Source organism: Xyrauchen texanus, chromosome 28, assembly GCF_025860055.1.
Source record: "Xyrauchen texanus isolate HMW12.3.18 chromosome 28, RBS_HiC_50CHRs, whole genome shotgun sequence".
In the NCBI taxonomy this organism is placed as follows: Eukaryota; Metazoa; Chordata; class Actinopteri; order Cypriniformes; family Catostomidae; genus Xyrauchen; species Xyrauchen texanus.
Window position 1 is genome coordinate 4,555,887 of NC_068303.1, and position 20,312 is coordinate 4,576,198.

Below are 20,312 nucleotides of genomic sequence, written 5' to 3' on the forward strand. Positions count from 1 at the left end.
AGCAACAGCGAAAGAGAAGTAGACTTTATTTATACAAATTCAGGACCTGCATTTCAATCTACATCTTGATGTAATCCTTCCTCATGATCGTGCAGAGTGTTTTCATGAGCTGAATGGGAGGCTAAACAATGTGACGAGACAGCAGTATGCCCAAGAGACTCGTGCAGCGCGTGCAAGGATTACATCAAGACGTAGACTGGAATGCAGGTGCGAAAAACGTCTTATAAATAAAATAGCCTGCTCCTCCTACTCACTCTCACTGCGAAATCCTAAGGATTCATTCGTATCCTTACGAGGATTCATAATTCGTATGATATCTTATGAGTGCACTCATATGAATTCGTACGACTTTCATGACTTCGCTGGACATCGTTTCCATCTAATACGCAACAATTACTTGCTTCTGTCACACAATAGCTTCCTATCATGATTACACTCGACTGGCGGTCAGGCTTTCTGTAGATAAGGGGTTTGGGTTAGGGATGGGCATTTTGGTCATTTTGTCTACTCGAGTACTCGGACTAATTAATCGAGTACTCGTCTAGTACACGAGGGGCAATTACATGTTCATAACTGTATATATAATAACATGTATGGCTGCTGCATTGTGTCTTGTTCCAGTGTATTGTCTATTCATTATTATAGGCTGTTATAATATAGTATGTTACAAAATGTACAAAAGATTGCATAGTCAAAATATAATGCATCATATTTTGTCATTATTTGAAGATTCGCTGCCCAACTCTGAAAGAATGTGCACAACGCACGTCTGTCTGTTCTTCCTGGGCTCTCTTCACCTTGTTGTCACTACGCTTTCCCCAGTGAGTGAAACAGCAGAAGATTGTGTGACACTTGTTGGGCGTTGCCAACTTGTTCAACGGAGGGGTCATTTACATTTTTTGTCTGATTATAACAGACTTACAGTCACGCCATTGCAAGCCTTATCTGTATCTCATACTAAATTATTTTCAATCTTGATTAAAAATATATAAACAAGGACAGACACACGATTGGGAGGGACAATTCAACTAATCCTACGCCAATGTCTGAATGTCTTTGTATTACATAACATATGCTGCCCGAACGTTTCTCAGAACTAACTTACATTTCAGAGCCATTTTTGCATTGACTTTTTAACCAACTGGTCTCAGTGTGATATATGTGTAAAGTCAATTTCCTTTAAGTTAAGTTCACACCATTGTCCTATAGCACAGTAGTTCTCAACTGGTTTTACTTCAGGACCCAGACTTTAAGTAGCAAACCAAAATCATATAAAAGTAAACAAAAATGTACTTAAAATGCAAAGATATAATTACACTGAACGGCACAGGCTGTAGAAGAATACTGTTAGACATGGCACACGGCCTTTGACATCCACCACAACAGATAGAGGAAGTGTTTTCTCCTCCCTTTTAGAAGTTGACAAGTCTATTTATTTTACTATCCTAACTATAGTCTAATATTTGCATTTGATGTAACTATTTCCATGCTGTCCGTGACTCTATTAAAAACCATTTTAGGATTGCAACCCTCTATTTAAGAAGCACTGTCCTAGCCGAGTAACCACTGGTATAATTCCTCACATAAACTATGGACATAATCCACTACATCTGACAACTAGAAAGTGTCCATAAACATCTTCGTTTTGAACTATTATACAGTATCTATTGTTTCAAGCCAAATAAACCTCTTTTTGTTTTGCTTTCTTTGAAGTTAATGCCACTTGGTTTAATATGTAGTTATTTCAAGCAGAGTCATTAATACATCTATAAGTGTGACTTAATTTTCCAAATAGTTTTTGGGGCCACTATCAATAACGGTAATACGTATTACTGTCCTATCAAAGTCATTTTCTGCCCATAATCATGAGTCATGTCATAGTTTTGGCCCAGATTCTTTCTACTCAAGTGAGTCTTTAATTGAGAATTCCCCACGCTCATGTCCCTGTTCTACCTGTGAAACGGATTAAAACACTTCATACAGACTATTTACACCGCAGCTGGTGTATGGTTTTATCATTGAGTGCATATACAGGCACACCGATACGTTGATAACTACCAAAAATCAGACAACGCAAGAAAACCACACCTACATGAGATTTAAAATCATCTGATTATTCTCTGATTTTGACGTCAGAATATAAACAGGGATGCACAATGCACTTGTGCACATTGGCTAGCTGGTAAGAACGGCAGTAAAGGTGTTGACATGCAATGCGAAATCAGCGTAACGGGCAAAAATCTACCTTTGATGATCAGTTTATGCTTAAACTTTTTATGACCTTACTCCAATAAAGGAATGCTGTTTAAGACACTTACATGACCTTACACGTTGTTGGCCTATTAAGGTGTAAAATCATGCATGTAAACACGCTCATAGTTTGAACATAAAAGAGACATTGGGCAGGAAGGATGGACAGGAAATAATAACATTGCATCCTCTGGACTCTGGGTGTGTAGCTATGTTCAGAGTAGCATACTATCTCTGCTGAATATACAGTATGAATTGAATATTGTGCATAGTATATCACTGTAAAAAAGGTTGCCAGAAATGTACCATAAATAAACGGTAACCATGTTTAAGGCTTTACGGGATGTCATTTTGATGCCTGTATATTTTACAGTTCACTATGATATAAACTTATATGGTATATACTAACCTGGAACAATAAAAGTCTGCTTTTAGCTTTAAAATATATTGTTAATCACTGTTAGTAAATACAAGAGACCAAAGTTATTCAAGAGTGGCCATTTCTGGAGCAATAATTACACATGAAGAGGCGCAACACCAACAACACATCATCAAAGCAACACATGTGTCACTAAAATAATGCAATAAACAATAACTAAACTACATAAAATTTAACACAGAACACCCGAATGTATATACCTGATATTATAAATAAGAAGAAACATAACTATTCCCATAAAATGTAATAAAATCTGATGTGTCATGCAGGGGCTTCTGGTAAAGCCCGGTTACAGTTTTACACAGTAATTAACAATAGTTTACTGTAAAAATTACATGTATTCCTTGTATAACCTAATATAGATTTTTACCATTAATTATACAGTAAAATCATACTTTTTACATCTTTAAAACCCCAACATTGGTATAAAAGTTTAGTGTAAAATTACATATATTGACTTGTTAAATATATTGTAATTTTTTTACCAAATATGTTAAGGTAACTATCCGTTAACCAATTAGCATTCTTTTACTGTAGAATTTTTACATTATTTAAAAAATAAAATTCAATAATTTTTCCATTCAAATTATTATTATTTTTTTTTTTTACAAACATTCTCTGAATGTATGGATACCTGGATGACTTACAAAATATTCAGTATAGAACCGCATATTGCATGTAAATAATGTTTATTTCAGAGATGAAAACTAGACTCCAATTGCTGAATTAATATGCAAAAAAAAAAAATGAGATCCTGTGACAGTAATAGAGCATAAACAGTCTGAAGAATTAATTTATCCTTAAATCTACTGATTCACATGCTAGTATACAGTATATACCGTGCAGTATTCAGTAAGCGCAATGGTAGTATTCCTTCTGAACGTGTGCTGACAGTAAACATCAGTCATTGGCCTTCTCCCAGCATGCTTTGCTGAAATATTGATGAGTCAGTGTCTATGTGGTGGAGGGCGGAGCTTCCCTTTGGAGCTCCTGGCCAATGAATTTCCCACTAGTAATTCATAATGACCAAGACTTGTCCTGAGGTCTGTTGCTATGGTGACCGGAGTGTGGAGGGGGGTCTGGACTGAAAGATCTCCATTAAACAAGAGCATCTCCGCTGCTGCATGCATTCGAGTGTGTCTGTGATGACAGAGCAGCCCTGCTGATTGTCCCCTGATAGCTTCTTTCTATTTTAAACGTGCAGGGAGAAAACATTTCTGTATTCTGTATCTTCTTTTCTACCTTGACACCCCCCATTACTTCAGTAATATTATATAAATAGTATATTTTATGAATATTATAGCCATAAATTTGCTGTATACTATACACTATGGTCCTAATAAAGTGCCCGACCTGGTCTACTGCTGTTATAGGTCATCCGCATCAAGGTTCGATGTGTTGTGCATTCTGAGATGCTATTCTGCTCATTACAATTGTACACTGCTGCCACACGATTGGACAGAGAATTACAATAACAGAGTGTAATCAGCGCAAATTATTGCCGCACATAGAGTGTTAGCACATTCGCACCAAGAATTTAGAATATAAACATGACAAATTACTACTGATACTAAAGTGCCTTTTTCTCGCGGTCACTTGATTTGCGGAATTGTTGGTCCAGCACATCCCACTGATGGTCAATCCGATTGAGATCTGGGGAATTTGGAGGTCAGTGCAACACCTTGAACTCTTCATTATGTTCCTCAAACCATTCCTGAACAATGTGTGCAGTATGGCAGGGCACATTATCCTGCTGAAAGAGGCCACTGCCATCAGGGAATACCATTGCCATGAAGGGCTGTACCTGGTCTGCAACGATATTTAGGTTGGTGTCATGTGTCAAATTGACGTCCACATGAATGGTCGGACTCAGGACATTGCACAGAGCATCACTCTCCCTTCACCGGCTTGTCGTCATCCCACAGTGCATCCTGGTGCCATCACTTCCCCAGATAAACAGCGCACACATATACGGCCGTTCGATCAGAAGACCTTCTTCTACTGCTCCAAGGTCCAGTTCCGATGCTCGCATGCCCATTGTATGCGCTTTTGATGGTGGACAGGGGTCATCATGGGCACTCTTGACAGGTCTACGTAGTCCCGTACGAAGCAGGGTATGATGCACTGTGTGTTGTGACACATTCCTCCCATAACCATTATTAAAACTTTTCTGTGAGTTGTTTCACAGTAGACCTTCTGTTGGTTTGGAGCAAACAGGATAGCCTTTGTTGCCTTTGATGAGCCTCGGGCACCCAACACACTATCACCATGGTTTGTCCCTCCTCGGACCACTGTCGGTAGGTACTCACCACTTCTGACCGGGAGCATCCCACTAGTCTTGCCGTTTCAGAGATGCTCTGACCCAGTCGTCTGGCCACAACAATTTGGCCCTTGTCAAAGTCACTCATGTCTTCACTCCTGCCCATTTACATTACATTTACATTTATGCATTTGGCATACGCTTTTATCCATAGCGACTTACAGTTATTACAGGGACAATCCACCCGGAGCAACCTGGATTTAAGTGCCTTGCTCAAGGACACAATGGTGGTGGCTGTGGGGATCGAACCAGCAACCTACTGATTACCAGTCCAGCGCTTTAGCCCACTACGCCACCACCACATTTCTCCTGCATTCAACACGTTGACAACGAGAACTGATTTTTCGCTTACCATCTAAATCTACCCAGACCTTGACATGTGGCCTTGTTAGGAGATGACCAGTGTTATTCACTTCACTTGTGATGGGTGATCCAACCTTTTCCTGAAAGTGGAAGTGTTCCACGATTTGACTTTTTTCAATATCCAGTTCCAGTATTTTCACTCGCATCTGCTTATATTCTTAGCATGTAATGTAATGTTTAAGGGATTACATTTGTAAAAATTGTCATATTTCAAATACTTCACAGAGTCGAGATGACCGTTTTTTATAGACAGCGCCTCACCTGAGTGTGTAGATGACATGAAGCAATGGTCCGAGGTTAGTCATGTTGATATCATTAATCAAAAGTTGAGACTGAAATTCATTTTTACTCCAAGTAACACTTAAATGGTTGTTGTTGTCCTCTGGATCGCTCGTTTTTACTTGGCATCTCGAGACCAGAAATTGAAAACTGGCAATTAGAATCATCATGGCACCACCTAGTGGTTGCTCAGGAAAACTGTAGATATTACTGTAAAGGGATCAGTGGAAAGCAGGAGGCGAGAACCGGCTTGACGATGTAAATCATATTTTAATAGTAAACTTAAAAGACAGCATAAACACACACATGACGGACATGTCCGGCAACGATCTCTCTCTCTCCCGTACGATCCTCTGCAGTCGACCTTTATACCTCAGAGGCTTGATTAGCCTAATAAGGGACCAGGTGTGTATGATCACGACCCGGCCCCGCTCTCCGCCCTGCCACATTCCTCCCTCGTTCTCTTGGGCTGGGGAGCCCCCGGCCTGACGTACACCCCCCCCCCCTCTTTCCCTGGGGGAGGGCGCGCCTTCTGCGCTATCTGCCAGCAGGTCATCCCCAACTACCTGGACGAGGGAGGGGACAAGGGGAGGGAAACAGAAATAATTAAAATAGGGGGTACTTCCTGTAACAGTGTAGTACCCCCTCAAAAAACTGTCAAATTTAATAGAGGGAAAAGGCCAACGCAGAGAGACAGTGAGAGAGAGAGAGAGGGATGAAAAAAAAAAACTCTTACTCGCCAGTTCTCCGATACGCCGCAGCTTGTTCCTCGGCCACTCCACCCTCTATCGGATGACAGCCACGCCTCTCCGGGCGGATCAGAGGCAGTCCTCCAACCCCTGGCGGACGGAACGCCCCGCCGCGTTCTCGGGGAACAGAAGGGGTCTCCCTCACCCCTGGCAGCGGTTCTCCAGCTCCAGGCGGTCGCCAGTGAGCCCCTCCCCGCTCGCGGTCGGCGGTCTTAAACCCCGCCGCGTTTCAGCGGCCGGTAGGCGACTCCTGCGCCCCTGGCAGCGGCCCTGACCCTCTGCCCTGCCACAATTACTTTAAATAAACATTGAGTGGTTAAAGGTGCTATAAGCTATTTTTTCATAGAAAGTTATGCAAACAAATGTCATACTCCCTGAATAATATTAATGAAATAAGTGCCCTGAGATATATCACCGGTCACTGTGACAACTCTAGACTCTGTAACAGCAAATAAAATGTGTCCGCAGTTTGAGACAATGACACTTTAGACCTGTCAGTCATTTTACACGTTCTCAAAGTGTTGTAGTTGTAGCGAATTATTGAGGCATAATGCATTTTATGCCATGTTTTTCATAACAGTTGTCAGTTGAGGGCACTATTTTACTACTGATGTTTTTAACAACTGTTTCTGCTCTCAATAAAGCTCATTTTGGTATCTTTGGAGTTTGGGGTTTTGGAAAGAGAGGGCATGGCTAATCCAATGGCTCAGTCTGGTGGAAGCAGAATGGCTGAAATCGCTTACAGCGCCCTTAAAACAGCTTCTTCTACTGATCTTGTGTGAATTCTACTCAGAGAATGAGGCATGAAATCATTGATTACACATTTTAATGTCATACTAATTCATGTTATACATGTAGTCTTGTGCATCCTCATATTTAAATACTCCTCTAAACGCCTCCCACAGCGGTGTGGCCGGTGTCTGAATGTTCACAAACAGTATGCCGTTGCTCAGCTGTTTCGTGCTTCTTTTTGGCTCTGAGCGAAAAACTAAGCAGATCTTCCCTGTGAGTGTGCCAGGACCTTTAGCCCCACACATTAAACATGTACAGTAATCTCATTTGGCAAAAATTGCACCACAGTAATGTAATTTTCCTGAGTCCAGGATTGGAATTACACAGTGAAAATGGAATTCAGCGATAAACAGACAGTGTGCACAAATAAATGACGCTATCAGCGAACACAATTCATTCCTAGTGTATATGCCCCAGTCTTTTTGATGGGTCGTTCAGGTCAGCTGTTTTTCTGGGTTCAGTCTTTGTTATGACCCTTTGAAACTATTCTTTTTGTGTCACTAAGCATGAGAGCTGCTGTTGTCCACAAAGAAAGCTCAGTACTATTAGTCCTGACCTCAGGAGGGGGAGGACAGACAGACACAGAGATACATTATATTCATCATGCATTCTAACATGACATGAATAGACGTGTGTGTACAGCCTAAAGCCATGTGTGTGTGTCTGGAGTTGTGCATGTGAACGTATTTGTGTCCTGTTTAAAACGTTGACTCATCCAGACTCATCACTGATATCCAGACAGATTCACACATCAAACATACCAGCTGCTAATTCTGTGCGTGAATGGAAGATTGTAGTGGCATTTCTAAGAAGTGTCTCCATGTATGTGGTCATGTGACTTGTGTCTCGTTTGAGCAAATCACATCAGTTTAGAGACAAAATTGTCCCTTGAAGTTAGCAAAATCTGCTTTTAATGGGAAAAACAATTCATAAATAAAAGTAATAGATAAATCAAATGTTTTTTTAGGGGTAGGGTTTGAGCTAGTCTGTAGTTATTATATTGAGCTTTATACAAAATGATAGCAGTCTTTTGTATGTTCTCTTTTACATAAATGTGTGTTTTAGTTGTTTTTTATGTGTTTGGCTAAACATAACATAAGTTGTGATCTGGTGCTGATGTTAATTGTTTCTTATGGTTGCTAGGCAATGGAAAGCAAGCTGCTGGTTGGTGGGAAAAACATCATTGATCACACTAATGAACAACAGAAGATGCTTGAACTGAAAAGACATGAGATCGCTGAACAGGTAACACATACACACTTGATTATTTAATTGGGAGACCGGCTCAATGTCACATTTTTCTCCATATATCTCAGCGTAGATTTCGTTTTGAAAGTCAATTAAAGTCAGTAGCCACATACCGTTAAATTTTTGTGAACAAAAAAGATTATTGAGATTTTTATTTTTATTGAAAGATACAGTTCGTTGAAATCACTTTGATCTTCTGTGACAACTTGCCCCAATACCAGGGTATGTACCAGGGTACCAGTGGTGTAAGGGGGGGTCCATAAACAACAAAAATGTAAAAGGTAGCGTACAAAAATATCAAAACATTGTTTTGTAACAACACAGCCTGACAAAGATGTGACAATATGCCCCGACCTGACTTTCTTAATAAATACCTTTGTTCTTAAAAACACATTTAAACCTTTCGGTACAAATCTACCTTCATAATGTGGATGACCCTTGTAAATGTAAATTATATGTGTGTTAACATGTTTTTAGTGTGATAAGATCACTTACTAATTTGTTCTGTGTAAAGTTACATCTAATTTTACAACTTTGTTGCATGACAATGTAACACCATAATCCCTAAAACCCTAACATGACTGAAAAAACTGATTTAGCTAGATAAATCATACCATTGTGCGGTTGAACTTTTGACTCCAAATCTTATTATTACTGAGATATGCCCCATATATAGTGACAACTTCCCTGTGTGACAACTAGCCCCGGTTTCCCCTAACTCTGATGTGTATGTATTTCTATGTGTAGACACGCAGAGAAAGAGAGATGCAGCAACAGATGTTGGTCCAGGATGATGAAACAGTAGAACTCAGAGAAACGTTCTCCTCTCTGCAACAGGAAGTGGAGGCGAAGACCAAGAAACTCAAAAAGGTGCGATTTGTATTTCAGTACATTCCTAAACCCTACAGAAGTAGTTATTTACAGTCATAGTTGACATCTGAAAAGCTATTCATAAAAGGGATAGTTCGCCCAAAAATTTCAATTCTGTTATAATTTACTCACTCTTATGTCGTTCCAAACCCTTTTGACTTTCTGTCTTCAGTGGAACACAAATGAGATGTTAGGAAGAATGTCAGCTTCTATCAACATTGACAAATTGCAATGCACCATTTTCCATACAATGAAAGTGAATGGTGACTGAGACATTCTGCATTAACATCTCCTTTTGTGTTCCAAAGAAAATATAAAGTCATATGTGTTTAACAACACCAGGGTGAGTAAACGATGACAAATGTTCCTTTTTGGGTGAACTATTCCTTTAAGGTTAGAATAGTAGTGGGTAGAATGATCAAAATCTTAAATTAAGGTTTGAATAATTTTATAGCACTGTAACGGTATCACAATATACATCGATTTTTGCTATAAACTCAGCATAAATGGTTTATATATTAAACCTAAAGTGTGTAATTTCTGTGACAATAGCATCACCAAATGGAATTTTGAAAATAACAATTGTTTTCAAACATGTTTCCCAAACTCTTCCCCATCTGCCATTGGTCGGTTTCCTCTTTTTATTTGGAACTTGATTCATGCAAAAAAAAATAAAAAATCGCCCTTATAATACACCCTTTAGCTGAATAGAGTGCAAACAATATATAAATCAATAAATATAACAGCACTGAGTTCCCTAACTCCTCTGTTCCCTTTACTCCACTTTAACCCCGGACCCTTGACAATTGACCCCCTGGAATACCCCTGAACCCCACCTCCCTGTGAAAATCCTTTTATCAGTACAAAAAGGTCAGTTTGTTTTGCACTTGCTCGATTGCTGAAGCTAATGCTAACTGCTAGTCTGGGTTATGACAAGCTAAACACAAACGCTTTCACAGCAGCTATAACTAATTCTAGCCCATCTGCACTAATTCACACGGCTACAGCTGGCATGCTAACAACTGAAATCCTGTTTCCTTTTTGATGATGTAATGGTCTTATAAATCTTTGATATCCCATCTATCTAGAATAGGTTTAGCTTTAGACAAACAAACCACACATCACTTCCTGTCAAAACACATCACTTCCTGTCAGGTTCTGAGTAAATGATCAAAGGCCTGTGAAATTGAACACCATCACCTGCCTGCAAGTCCTGCATCTGGCCTGACCTCTTTGTTATCTCTGACCCTTGACCTTTACATAATCCCTTTCTGAGCTTTCACCTTACCTAACCTGTGCTGTTTGACATTGGACTCTAGAAGACTGCTGGATGGATAAAAGAATAAATGGATGGATGGATGGACTATTTGATGGATGAATAGAATAATTGACAGATGGATGAATGAATACATTAATTAATTGAAGAATGGTTAGATGGATGCATGGATGAATTGAAAAATGGATAGATGGTTGGATGATTTATTGATTAAATGATGAATGGATGGATGAATAGAAGAATGGATGGATTAATTAATGGTTTATTGATGAAATTCTGAATAGATTGTGGAAGAATGGACAATTTATTTATTGATGGATGGATGGATGGATGGATGGATTGATATATTGTTGGTTGGTTGGTTGAATAGATTGATGGATGGATGAATTATAGATGGGCGTATAGAAGAATGAATGTATGGATGAAAAGATGGATGGATGGATGTATGAAAAGATGAATAGAAGAATGGATGGATGGGGGAATGATTTAATGTTGAAATGATGAATAGATTTGTGGATGAATGATTGATTTATTGATGGATGGATGAATGCCTGATATATTTATGGATGGATGCTTAGTTGAATAGATGGCTGGATGGATGGATGATATATTGATAGAGTGCTGGTTGAATCGATTGATGAATGGATGGATGGATGGATGGGTGGATGTATAATACTGTAGATAGATAGATAGATAGATGGATGGATGGATGGATGGATGGATGGATGGATGGATGGATAGATAGATAGATGGATGAATGGATGAATGGATTGTTGGTTTTTTGGTTAAATAGACTGATGAATGATGGATGGATAGATGAATGCATTATATATTGATGGATGGATAGATGGTTGGTTGAATCTATTAATGGATGAATGGATAATTAAATATAGAATAATGGATGGATGAATGATTTATTGATGAAATGATTGCTGATAAATGGTTGACTTATGGTTTGATGGATGTATGCATGATATTGTATATTGATGGATGGATGGATGGATGGATGGATGGATGGATGGATGGATGGATGGATGGATGGATGGATGGTTGGTTGAATACTGTATGTTGATAGATAGATGCAAGGATGCTTAGTTAAATATATTGATGGATGATGGATGGATGGATGGATGAATGATTATGTATTTATGTATGGTTGTCTGGATGCTTGTTAAATAGATTGATGGATGAAGGATGGATGAATGCATTATGTATTGATGGATGGATGTTTGGTTGAATAGATGGATGGATGGATGGATGAATGCATGATGTATTGATGGATGATGAACAGAAAATGTATGGATGATTTATTGATGGATGGATGAATAGAAAAATGGATAGATGGGTGGAAACAACCATAGATAATGGATGAATTGATGTTGGTTTGATAGATGAATAGAAGAATGGATAGACGGATGTATAATGGATGGATGGAGGAAAAGAAGAATGGATGGATCTAAATTGATGGATGGATGGATAATCGTGTGGTTTCCTTTATCTCTGTCTCTGTAGTTGTATGCAAAGCTGCAGTCTCTGAAGGCTGATATTCAGGACGTGAATGATGAACATGTCAGAAGTCGACAGGAACTGGAGCAAACTCAGAACGAACTGACCAGAGAACTCAAATTTAAGTGAGTCTGAGCTCTAACATTACTTCTAAAGGAGAACGTTTGCACATTTTTAGGATAAAAAAAACAAATGGACGGATGAATGAATGAATTAATACATTAATTCACTGAAGAATTAATAGATGGATGAATTGAAGAATGGATAGATGGTTGGATGATTTATTGATGAAATTATGAATGGATGGATGGATGAATAGAAAATGGGTGGATGAATGGAAGACTTATTTATAGATGGATGATGAATAGAAGAATGGATTAATTAATTAATTAATTATTGATGAAATGATGAACAGATTGGTGGAAGAATGGACGATTTATTTATTGATGTATGGATGAATAGAAGGTTGGTTGGTTGAATAGATTGATGGATGGATGAATTATAGATGGGTGTATAGAAGAATGGATGGATGGATGGATGATTTAATGTTGAAATGATGAATAGATTGGTGGATGAATGATGGATGAATGTATGATATATTGATATATTTTAGAGTAAAAAACATTTACTTTAATTATGAATAATTTTGACATTTAAGGACATCAACAACGGCAGGTTTTGTCAAATTTAGCATACTTCTGAGTACACCTTTGTCCCCAAATTATAGCTTTAAGAGATTTAAAACATAAACTCATGAATTGTTTATGATATTTGTGTGTTTTTGGATTGTTGTGCAGATATCTGATAATAGAGAACTTTATCCCTCCTGAAGAAAAGAATAAAATCATGAACAGACTTCAGTTTGACGCCGAGGAGGATCAGTGGAAGTTTCAGCCTCTCGTCCCAGCAGAGAAGTGTGTAAACTTTGACATTTACATGTGCAGTGATGCTATCAGATGGTAATATGGTACTTATATGCAGTATATCACAGTACTGAATGAAACCATTTTATGATTTACTGGATCGAATATCACACACGCACACACTCACACTTGGATTGTGAAATTGCTGTTCTTCTTTTAAAATGTCTGTTTGTGTTGATATAGTAAATTCACGCAGATGAAGAGAAGACCCGCCTCTGCTGTGGGATACAAGCGACCGATCAGCCAGCATGCCAGGGTTGCCATAGCAATGGGAGCTTATTCCAGATACAGGGTACGTTTATGAAAAGACAGAGAGCGAAATGGAAAAGTAGGCAGAAATAGTGGAAAATAGCCAGTCGATGTAAATGAAGAGTTTATGTGCTAGAGCTGCATGACATGTGGAGTGTAACAAGATAAATTGTGATGATGCTTGAGATTGTTGTCCCTCGTTTTCCCCCGTAGGCTGAGAATATAATGGTTCTTGAACTGGACATGACTCCCCCTGTCGTGTTTCAACTGGACTCCCCAAAGTCCAGTTTAGAGACGGAACTATCGCCAGACGTTCTGTTGGACAATGAAACCTACAGAGAGAAATCAGCAGCTGGATGCGTCAAAAAATCTCACTCATGGTCAGTGTGACTGAGAGCATGAAACTAAATGTACACAAGTCAATATATATGTCAGAATGAGTTTGATTCATGTAATTTCTAGAATGACTATGATTAGATTAAAATTAGAATTACAGTCCAGATTGTAATCAGAGATTAGCAGTGTGATCTGTAGCATTTATCTGAATCTGATTCACAATGCTGATTTTTTTATGCATTAATGAAACATGAGCAATATTTGGAATGGAGCATACTAGCATAGTACTCGTACTTGTTAGTATGCACACTATTTGCAGTATACATATTGTCTGTATGCATGGAATTACTTCCAATAACACTGACGGATAAAGCCAAATCAAAATCAACAGCAATTTTTAATATCACCCTCTTGACTTATTACTTTATGGGACATTGGACCAAGAGTTAAGACATTTTGAAACAAATTTGCATTCAAATGCTAAGTAACTACAGTATATTTATTTATGAGATGACTACCGAATGCAACTCACTGAATTAAACATGCAATGTAGTGAGGTCATGTGACAATAATGTTGCATATAATTTAAAAAATTTTCATTGTTGCATACAGTCACATGTGTACTTTGCTGTACACAGTACCCTAGCAATTTGTTAGGGCACTTCAGGTACCGTAATCAATGCATAATGACAATTTGAGTATATTCTTAGAGAAAAAGGTTCTTTAGGGTTCTATATAACCTACTATTGACCTGTTTCATGTTACGTCACTTTATGACTGTGACCAAAATGTAATTTACCTACGTTGTGCTGTGCTGTGAGATGCGACTAAAGCCGGCAAATGTTTTGTTTGAATAGAGACCAGAACTTTAAAATCCAAAAATCTCATAAAGGCATCATAAATGTAATCCATATAATGCTAGTTGTTTACATTGGATGAGAAACAGATCAATATTTAAATCATTTTTTACTATAAATCTCCATTTTCACTTTCAAAATGTATAAGTGAAAGTGGAGATTTATAGTAAAAAAGGTTTTAGTTATTGATCTGTTCCTCATCCACACCTATCATATCGCTTCTGAAGACATATCTTAAACCACTGGTGTTGTGTGGATTACTTTTATGCTGCCTTAATCAGAATTTTGGTCACCATTCACTTGCATTGTATGGACCTACAGAGCTGAGATATTCTTTGTTTTGAACACAAAATCTTTGTTTGTGTTCAGAAAGATCTGGGACTTCATGAGGGGGAGTAACTAATGAGAAAATTCTAATATTTGGGTCAACTAACCTTTAACAGCAGTCCTGACATTCATACAAACAGGATCATCGCAGAGGTTTTGTAATATTTTGACCAAATCAGAGCAGAAAACAACACAAGCACAGGGCTGGATTGGTAATCTGGCATACTGGACATTTTCCCGGTGGGCCGACACACTTTGGGGCCGACTGGCCATCTGGAGACCGAGCGGGCCGGTGGGTCGGCTACGAAACCTGCCGAATGGGCCGCGATAAGCTCAAATGAGCCGCCGCTTTATGCAGAACGGACCACAAAAAAACGGATATGCAGAAAAGGACAGCGTACGTGGAAAATATTTTATATACAGATATGCAGTTATGTGCAGGTGATGTAATATAGTGAAGAAGAGGTAGGATATGTAAAAAAATATAAATTATATATGGATATAAGAAACGGATGGATTGAATATTGCACATGGTTGTATTAACAAAAGGAAAGTATTTGGGGCAGTTTTAACTGTTCATGAGGTGGATGGCCTGAGGGAAAAACTGTTCCTATGCCTGGCTGTTCTGGTGCTCTGTAGTGCCACAGGGCAACAGTTTGAAAAGGAAGTGTGCTGGGTGAAAGGGGTCAAAAGTGATTTTTACCAGCCCTTTTCATCACTCTGGATGTGTACAGTTCTAGCAGGGTGGGTAGGGGAGCGCCAATAATCCTCTTAGCAGTCAGGGTAAAAATGCCACCGAAAGTGACAAAATGTGGAGCAAAAAAAAAAAAAGCCCTTTTAATTCATTATTCTGCTTTTTATTTTTAACATCTGATATAGCTTTTAATTTTCTTTTATAGTCCTAGTTTTACATATTATCATTAAATAGAGCTTTTAAGGGTAAGAGGTCATAAATGGAACATTTTGAGAATTTGTATTAATGAGTTTGAGTGTTGGTCTGAGGATAATGACATCACATGTGCTCTATATGCAGGTGCCAGTTTTCACAAGCCATCTCCTCCTCAAGCTCCTCCCTCTCTCTAGCATCCTCAGGGTCTCACAGCCTGCCACACCCACAAACCATTGCCATGGCAACAGCCCATGAATGAAGTACCAGAAGTACCACAATACCACCCCTGCAAGGGATAAACAACAAGTCACAAAACCCCAAATATACTGAGGAAGAGGACAGTGAGACAAACTGTTTCATCACCATTAACCAGTAACTCCTCTACAGAATAATTGGAGCAATCTTACCAATAACCAAGTCTTCAGGTGAACTCTTAAAAACCTGCTCCTGTCAATTTAAACCAGGACAAACTGTGAACGCAAGAGGAAACACGCTTTCACTCTCCAGGAGGACTAAACATGGACCCATTCCAACTCATCAGGACCAATCAAACGATCACTACTAAAAAAAAATATTCACTCTTGCTTTCTGCTCTATTAATACTCAGGACGATATTGACCTGAACAGACTTCGAAAACTGCCATCAGAAGACTCAACAGCACTGACTAATGTCACCTCATTTGAGAACTGAGGCTATTTAAAGGTGAAGTGTGTTCCCGACAGAATTGCAAAAATAGTGAACGGTTTTAAACCAAAACGTTTTGTTTGTCCCACCCTAAACTCATGCCATTGGCTGAGCTGTGGTCGGAATGCTATTGGCTATTATTGCAGGCTTCGACATTTAATTATGTGTACGATATGATTTATAGATATCACCAATTCAGTTTTCACCATAAAGAAATGTCAATTCCTGACATCAGGAATGGAAATACTACTAGAGAAAGGGCTCATTTTTGAAATCAGTAATTACATTTGCACTAGTAAAAACACTTAACTTGATATCAAAAATGGAATTTCAACTAGTAAAACATTATTGTTGATATCTGTAACTGCATTTTCAGTATTTCACAATTATCTCAAAACAAGTGTGCCGCACAAGCCCTCAAAAGTGAAGCCAAAACATCTCGATCGCCCCCCGGTGACTGGTCCTAGTATAGGTCATAAACCCCGCCTCCCCATGTTATTCAACGGGACGTGAGACCAACTAAACAATTAAATTACACTTCACATATCTTTTTTCCAAAGATAGTTTCTGTCATTTACTGTCGTTTCTATCACGTTGATGTCATTTCAAGTATTTGTTTTCAAAATAAGTTTGTTTTTAGTTATTTGATGCTATAAAAACGGTGCTGTGACATCATGATTGACAGCTGTGATTGACAGGTTCTCTGAGCGAAGTAGTCACTGAAGCACCAACTGACTTTTTTTCGGGATCTTCGGAGGACTGAAGAGATTGGAGCTTTAAATTTAATATCTAAATTTCTATAATTCATTATTTCACACCGTCAAAATTCAAAAGTGCAGGGGCGTGTGCTTGCGATTGATTCAGCGAGAGTGAGGGCGGGGCCTTGATTTCGTGGCTTTACTTCCTGCTCACTACTGCGCAGGTCTGGTCCCGAAATCGCAACTGCGCAGACTCAAGTCCCAAGATTTCAGCGCCATATCGGGACACTGACGGCTTCAGTTCTCACCAATGGAAAAGAGCGACTCAAAACAATTACAGACATCTAAGTAAAATTTATTTATATAGCACTTTTCACAGATAAACATCACAAAGTGCTTCACAGTAAAATGTAATACAAAAACAATTTAAATACATTCCCCAAAATACAAACAACAAACACTACAAACAACCATAAAAAAACCCTCGACTAACCAAAAGCCTGCTTGAAGAGCAAAGTCTTCAGTTGTTTTTTAAAAGAATCAACTGAGTTTGCGCAACGTAAAACAAGAGGCAAAGCATTCCACAGCCTGGGAGCGACTGCCTGGAATGACTGGTCCCTCTAGTTTTAAAATGGGTACGGGGAACAACTAATAGCATCTGATCTAAAGACCTGAGACTCCGGGTAGGAGTGTGTGGCTGTATCAGGTCAGTGATGTAGGTAGGGACTTGGCCATGCAAGGCTCTAAAAGTAAGAACTAGAATTTTAAAATGAATTCTATACTGGACTGGTAACCAGTGAAGTGAAGCTAAAACAGGTGTGATGTGTTCTCTTCTCTTAACGCGGGTTAAAAGCCGATTATATATGAATCTATAATTCATTTCTTACTAGTTGCAATAACAAACACACATTTAAACTATGTACTTCATACAAGTAAACGTTTAAAAATGTATATCAATAGTTACATTGTTACTAGTACAGATATCCAGTCTTGATATCAACAATTGAGTTACAACAAGTGAAAATGTGAAACATGTTTGATTTGGTATTTCAGATATCAATAAACTGGAGAGAAATTAAATGGCTTTCTTACAAGTTACAATTACATTACAGATATCTGATATTAACATTGCCACTAGTGAAAACCACATTTCAGATATCCAAAAATGATATTTTTACTAGTTGCAATCCAATTGTTGGTATTAGGAATGGCCATTTGCTTTAGTAACCATGTAATTATTGAAACCAAAAATGATCATTTTTACTAGTGTTAAGAGCATTTCATTTGCGTTTTGAACTTTGTATGTTTTGTATGACATGTTTGTAAAATTCAACTAGTGAAAATACGTCATAATTTTTTTTATCAAGAATGAACATTTTTACTAGTGCAAATGTAATTACTGACATAAAAAGAGCACTTTCACTAGTGATTAAAAGTATTTGCATTTTAACTAGTGAAAATGTAATTGTTGATATCTATTATTCATATTCTGTATGTGATGGGGGGTTAACCTACAAATGGATTACTTACAGTTAAGCTACACATTAAGTTAAATATGAAACAAGAATGTATTTTAATGAAATCGAAAATATTACACACTTCACCGTCCAGCAGTTACGTTTATTTCAATGAATTTAGCTGCTTCCAAAACCGTTGGTCAACCTCAGTGTTTACGTACCGACCAGCAAAGATCTGAACTAGTGTTAAAGGCACACCGATGGCAAACACACACATCTGATTATGTAAGCTAAATGGATGGGGCTTTGTGATTGGTCATGCTGAGCTTTCACTTCCTGTGACTGGAAAGAAAAGAGCTGAGAAAGAGAGTCTCTCACTCTCTCTCTATCTGCATGTCTTAATGTATGTGTGTGTCTTTGTGATTCTAAACAGGGTTCTGGAATAGAGGCGGCTGATTGTCTGGAGGAAGGATCTAGAAGTCTAGACCTAGTGTGTGTACCATGTGACCTGGGCTTTGCTTGTACCTTTAAACAACTGCACTAACTTAAAGCAATGCATTTGATGCCATACATCTGTAAGACTACAGATGAAAACACATTTAAACTCTCATACACACACACACATGCCTTGCTTACTTGACTTCTAACACAGCCATGATGATCCCCAGCCAGACGCCCCTCTCCTGTAATTATGAACATATTGGAGTTTTGTTATATTAAGATGATCTGTGTGTTTATGTGTGTATGAATTGTGTGTTATTGGCTAATAGAGGTGCTCTCAATGGTTGGAATTAAAGCAGTTGTTCTCTGGCAAGTTTCTCTCTCCTGTTTCCTGAGGAAAAATAAGGCAGAAATGTAAAGCTTATAATAATATAAAACCTCTTGCTTTAATTATTCTGTTAAAACTTGTGTACTTTTTGATCTGTTACGTTTTTGAAATTGTCTTTTTTACAGGATAACTGGGTTTACAGTGTTTTGTTGTGATGGCAACAAAGTTGTAAAATTGGATGCAACTTTATACAGAAAAGGTTAAGCAATTTTAACCCATTAAAATAATGTTAACACATAAAGAAAGCTTGTGGCTACACTTTTGAAACAGATTGGCCTCATTCCAATTGGAACCCGTTTACATTTACAGATTGGCCCCATTCACTTCATTGTAAGTGCCCCACTGTAAGCCAGTTCATTTTTTGAAAGAAAAGGAGGAATGAGTCGAAATGTATTTTTGTGGTTATCAACATTATGCCACAATTGCTGTCGATTGAACTAAACTTGTATTGAACCCGGAATATTCCTTAATTATCTTGAGTGCTTCTAGATTGAATAATAGGGTTAGTTCACCCAAAAATGAAACTTCTCTCATCATTTACTCACCATCATGTCATCTTATTTCAGCAGCGCCATTTAATATTTTTGACGAATAGACATGCAGTCTCTTCAGATGTGATCTAGGAGCTTTTTACAGCTTTATACCATGTGTGCCATTGAAGAGACGTAAGTCTATCCCTCACAGCCTCATTGTCCTTCCCATTAAAACTCAAAGATGGCGCTATCATGAATAAGTTATATAGCGCCATCTAGTGCTCTGTGCATACGTCAACCACTAGGAAGTGTAATCGAGCTTGAAATCATGATCATGCCTGAATAATGCAATGGCAAGATGTACAGTGACATTTTTATTCATATTTTGGTATGTTCTCACCCAGAATCAACTGGATCGCTTCAGAAGACATTGATTAAATCACTGGAGTCGTATGGATTACTTTTATTCTGACTTTATTTCCTTTTTTGGCTTCCAA

At 38.3% G+C, this 20,312-nt stretch overlaps 1 protein-coding gene across 2 annotated transcripts in view; it reads left to right on the top strand.

Moving 5' to 3' along the window:
* Positions 1-19,492, top strand: part of LOC127621923 (kinesin-like protein KIF3C) — a 26,806-nt gene extending 7,314 nt beyond the window's left edge. Inside the window, exons 2-9 of one of the 2 annotated variants that reach the window (XR_007967919.1) lie at positions 8,336-8,437; positions 9,188-9,310; positions 12,099-12,217; positions 12,890-13,006; positions 13,199-13,307; positions 13,478-13,644; positions 15,818-16,376; positions 18,947-19,492. Coding sequence is in view for 1 of the 2 variants with exons in the window: in XM_052095736.1 (XP_051951696.1) it covers positions 8,336-8,437; positions 9,188-9,310; positions 12,099-12,217; positions 12,890-13,006; positions 13,199-13,307; positions 13,478-13,644; positions 15,818-15,932 (852 nt within the window). In the remaining variant the exon portion in view is untranslated. Of the gene's footprint in view, positions 1-8,335; positions 8,438-9,187; positions 9,311-12,098; positions 12,218-12,889; positions 13,007-13,198; positions 13,308-13,477; positions 13,645-15,817 lie in introns of both variants that reach the window. The other variant, XM_052095736.1, reaches the window with a different exon arrangement.
* Positions 19,493-20,312: the final 820 nt, after the last annotated feature.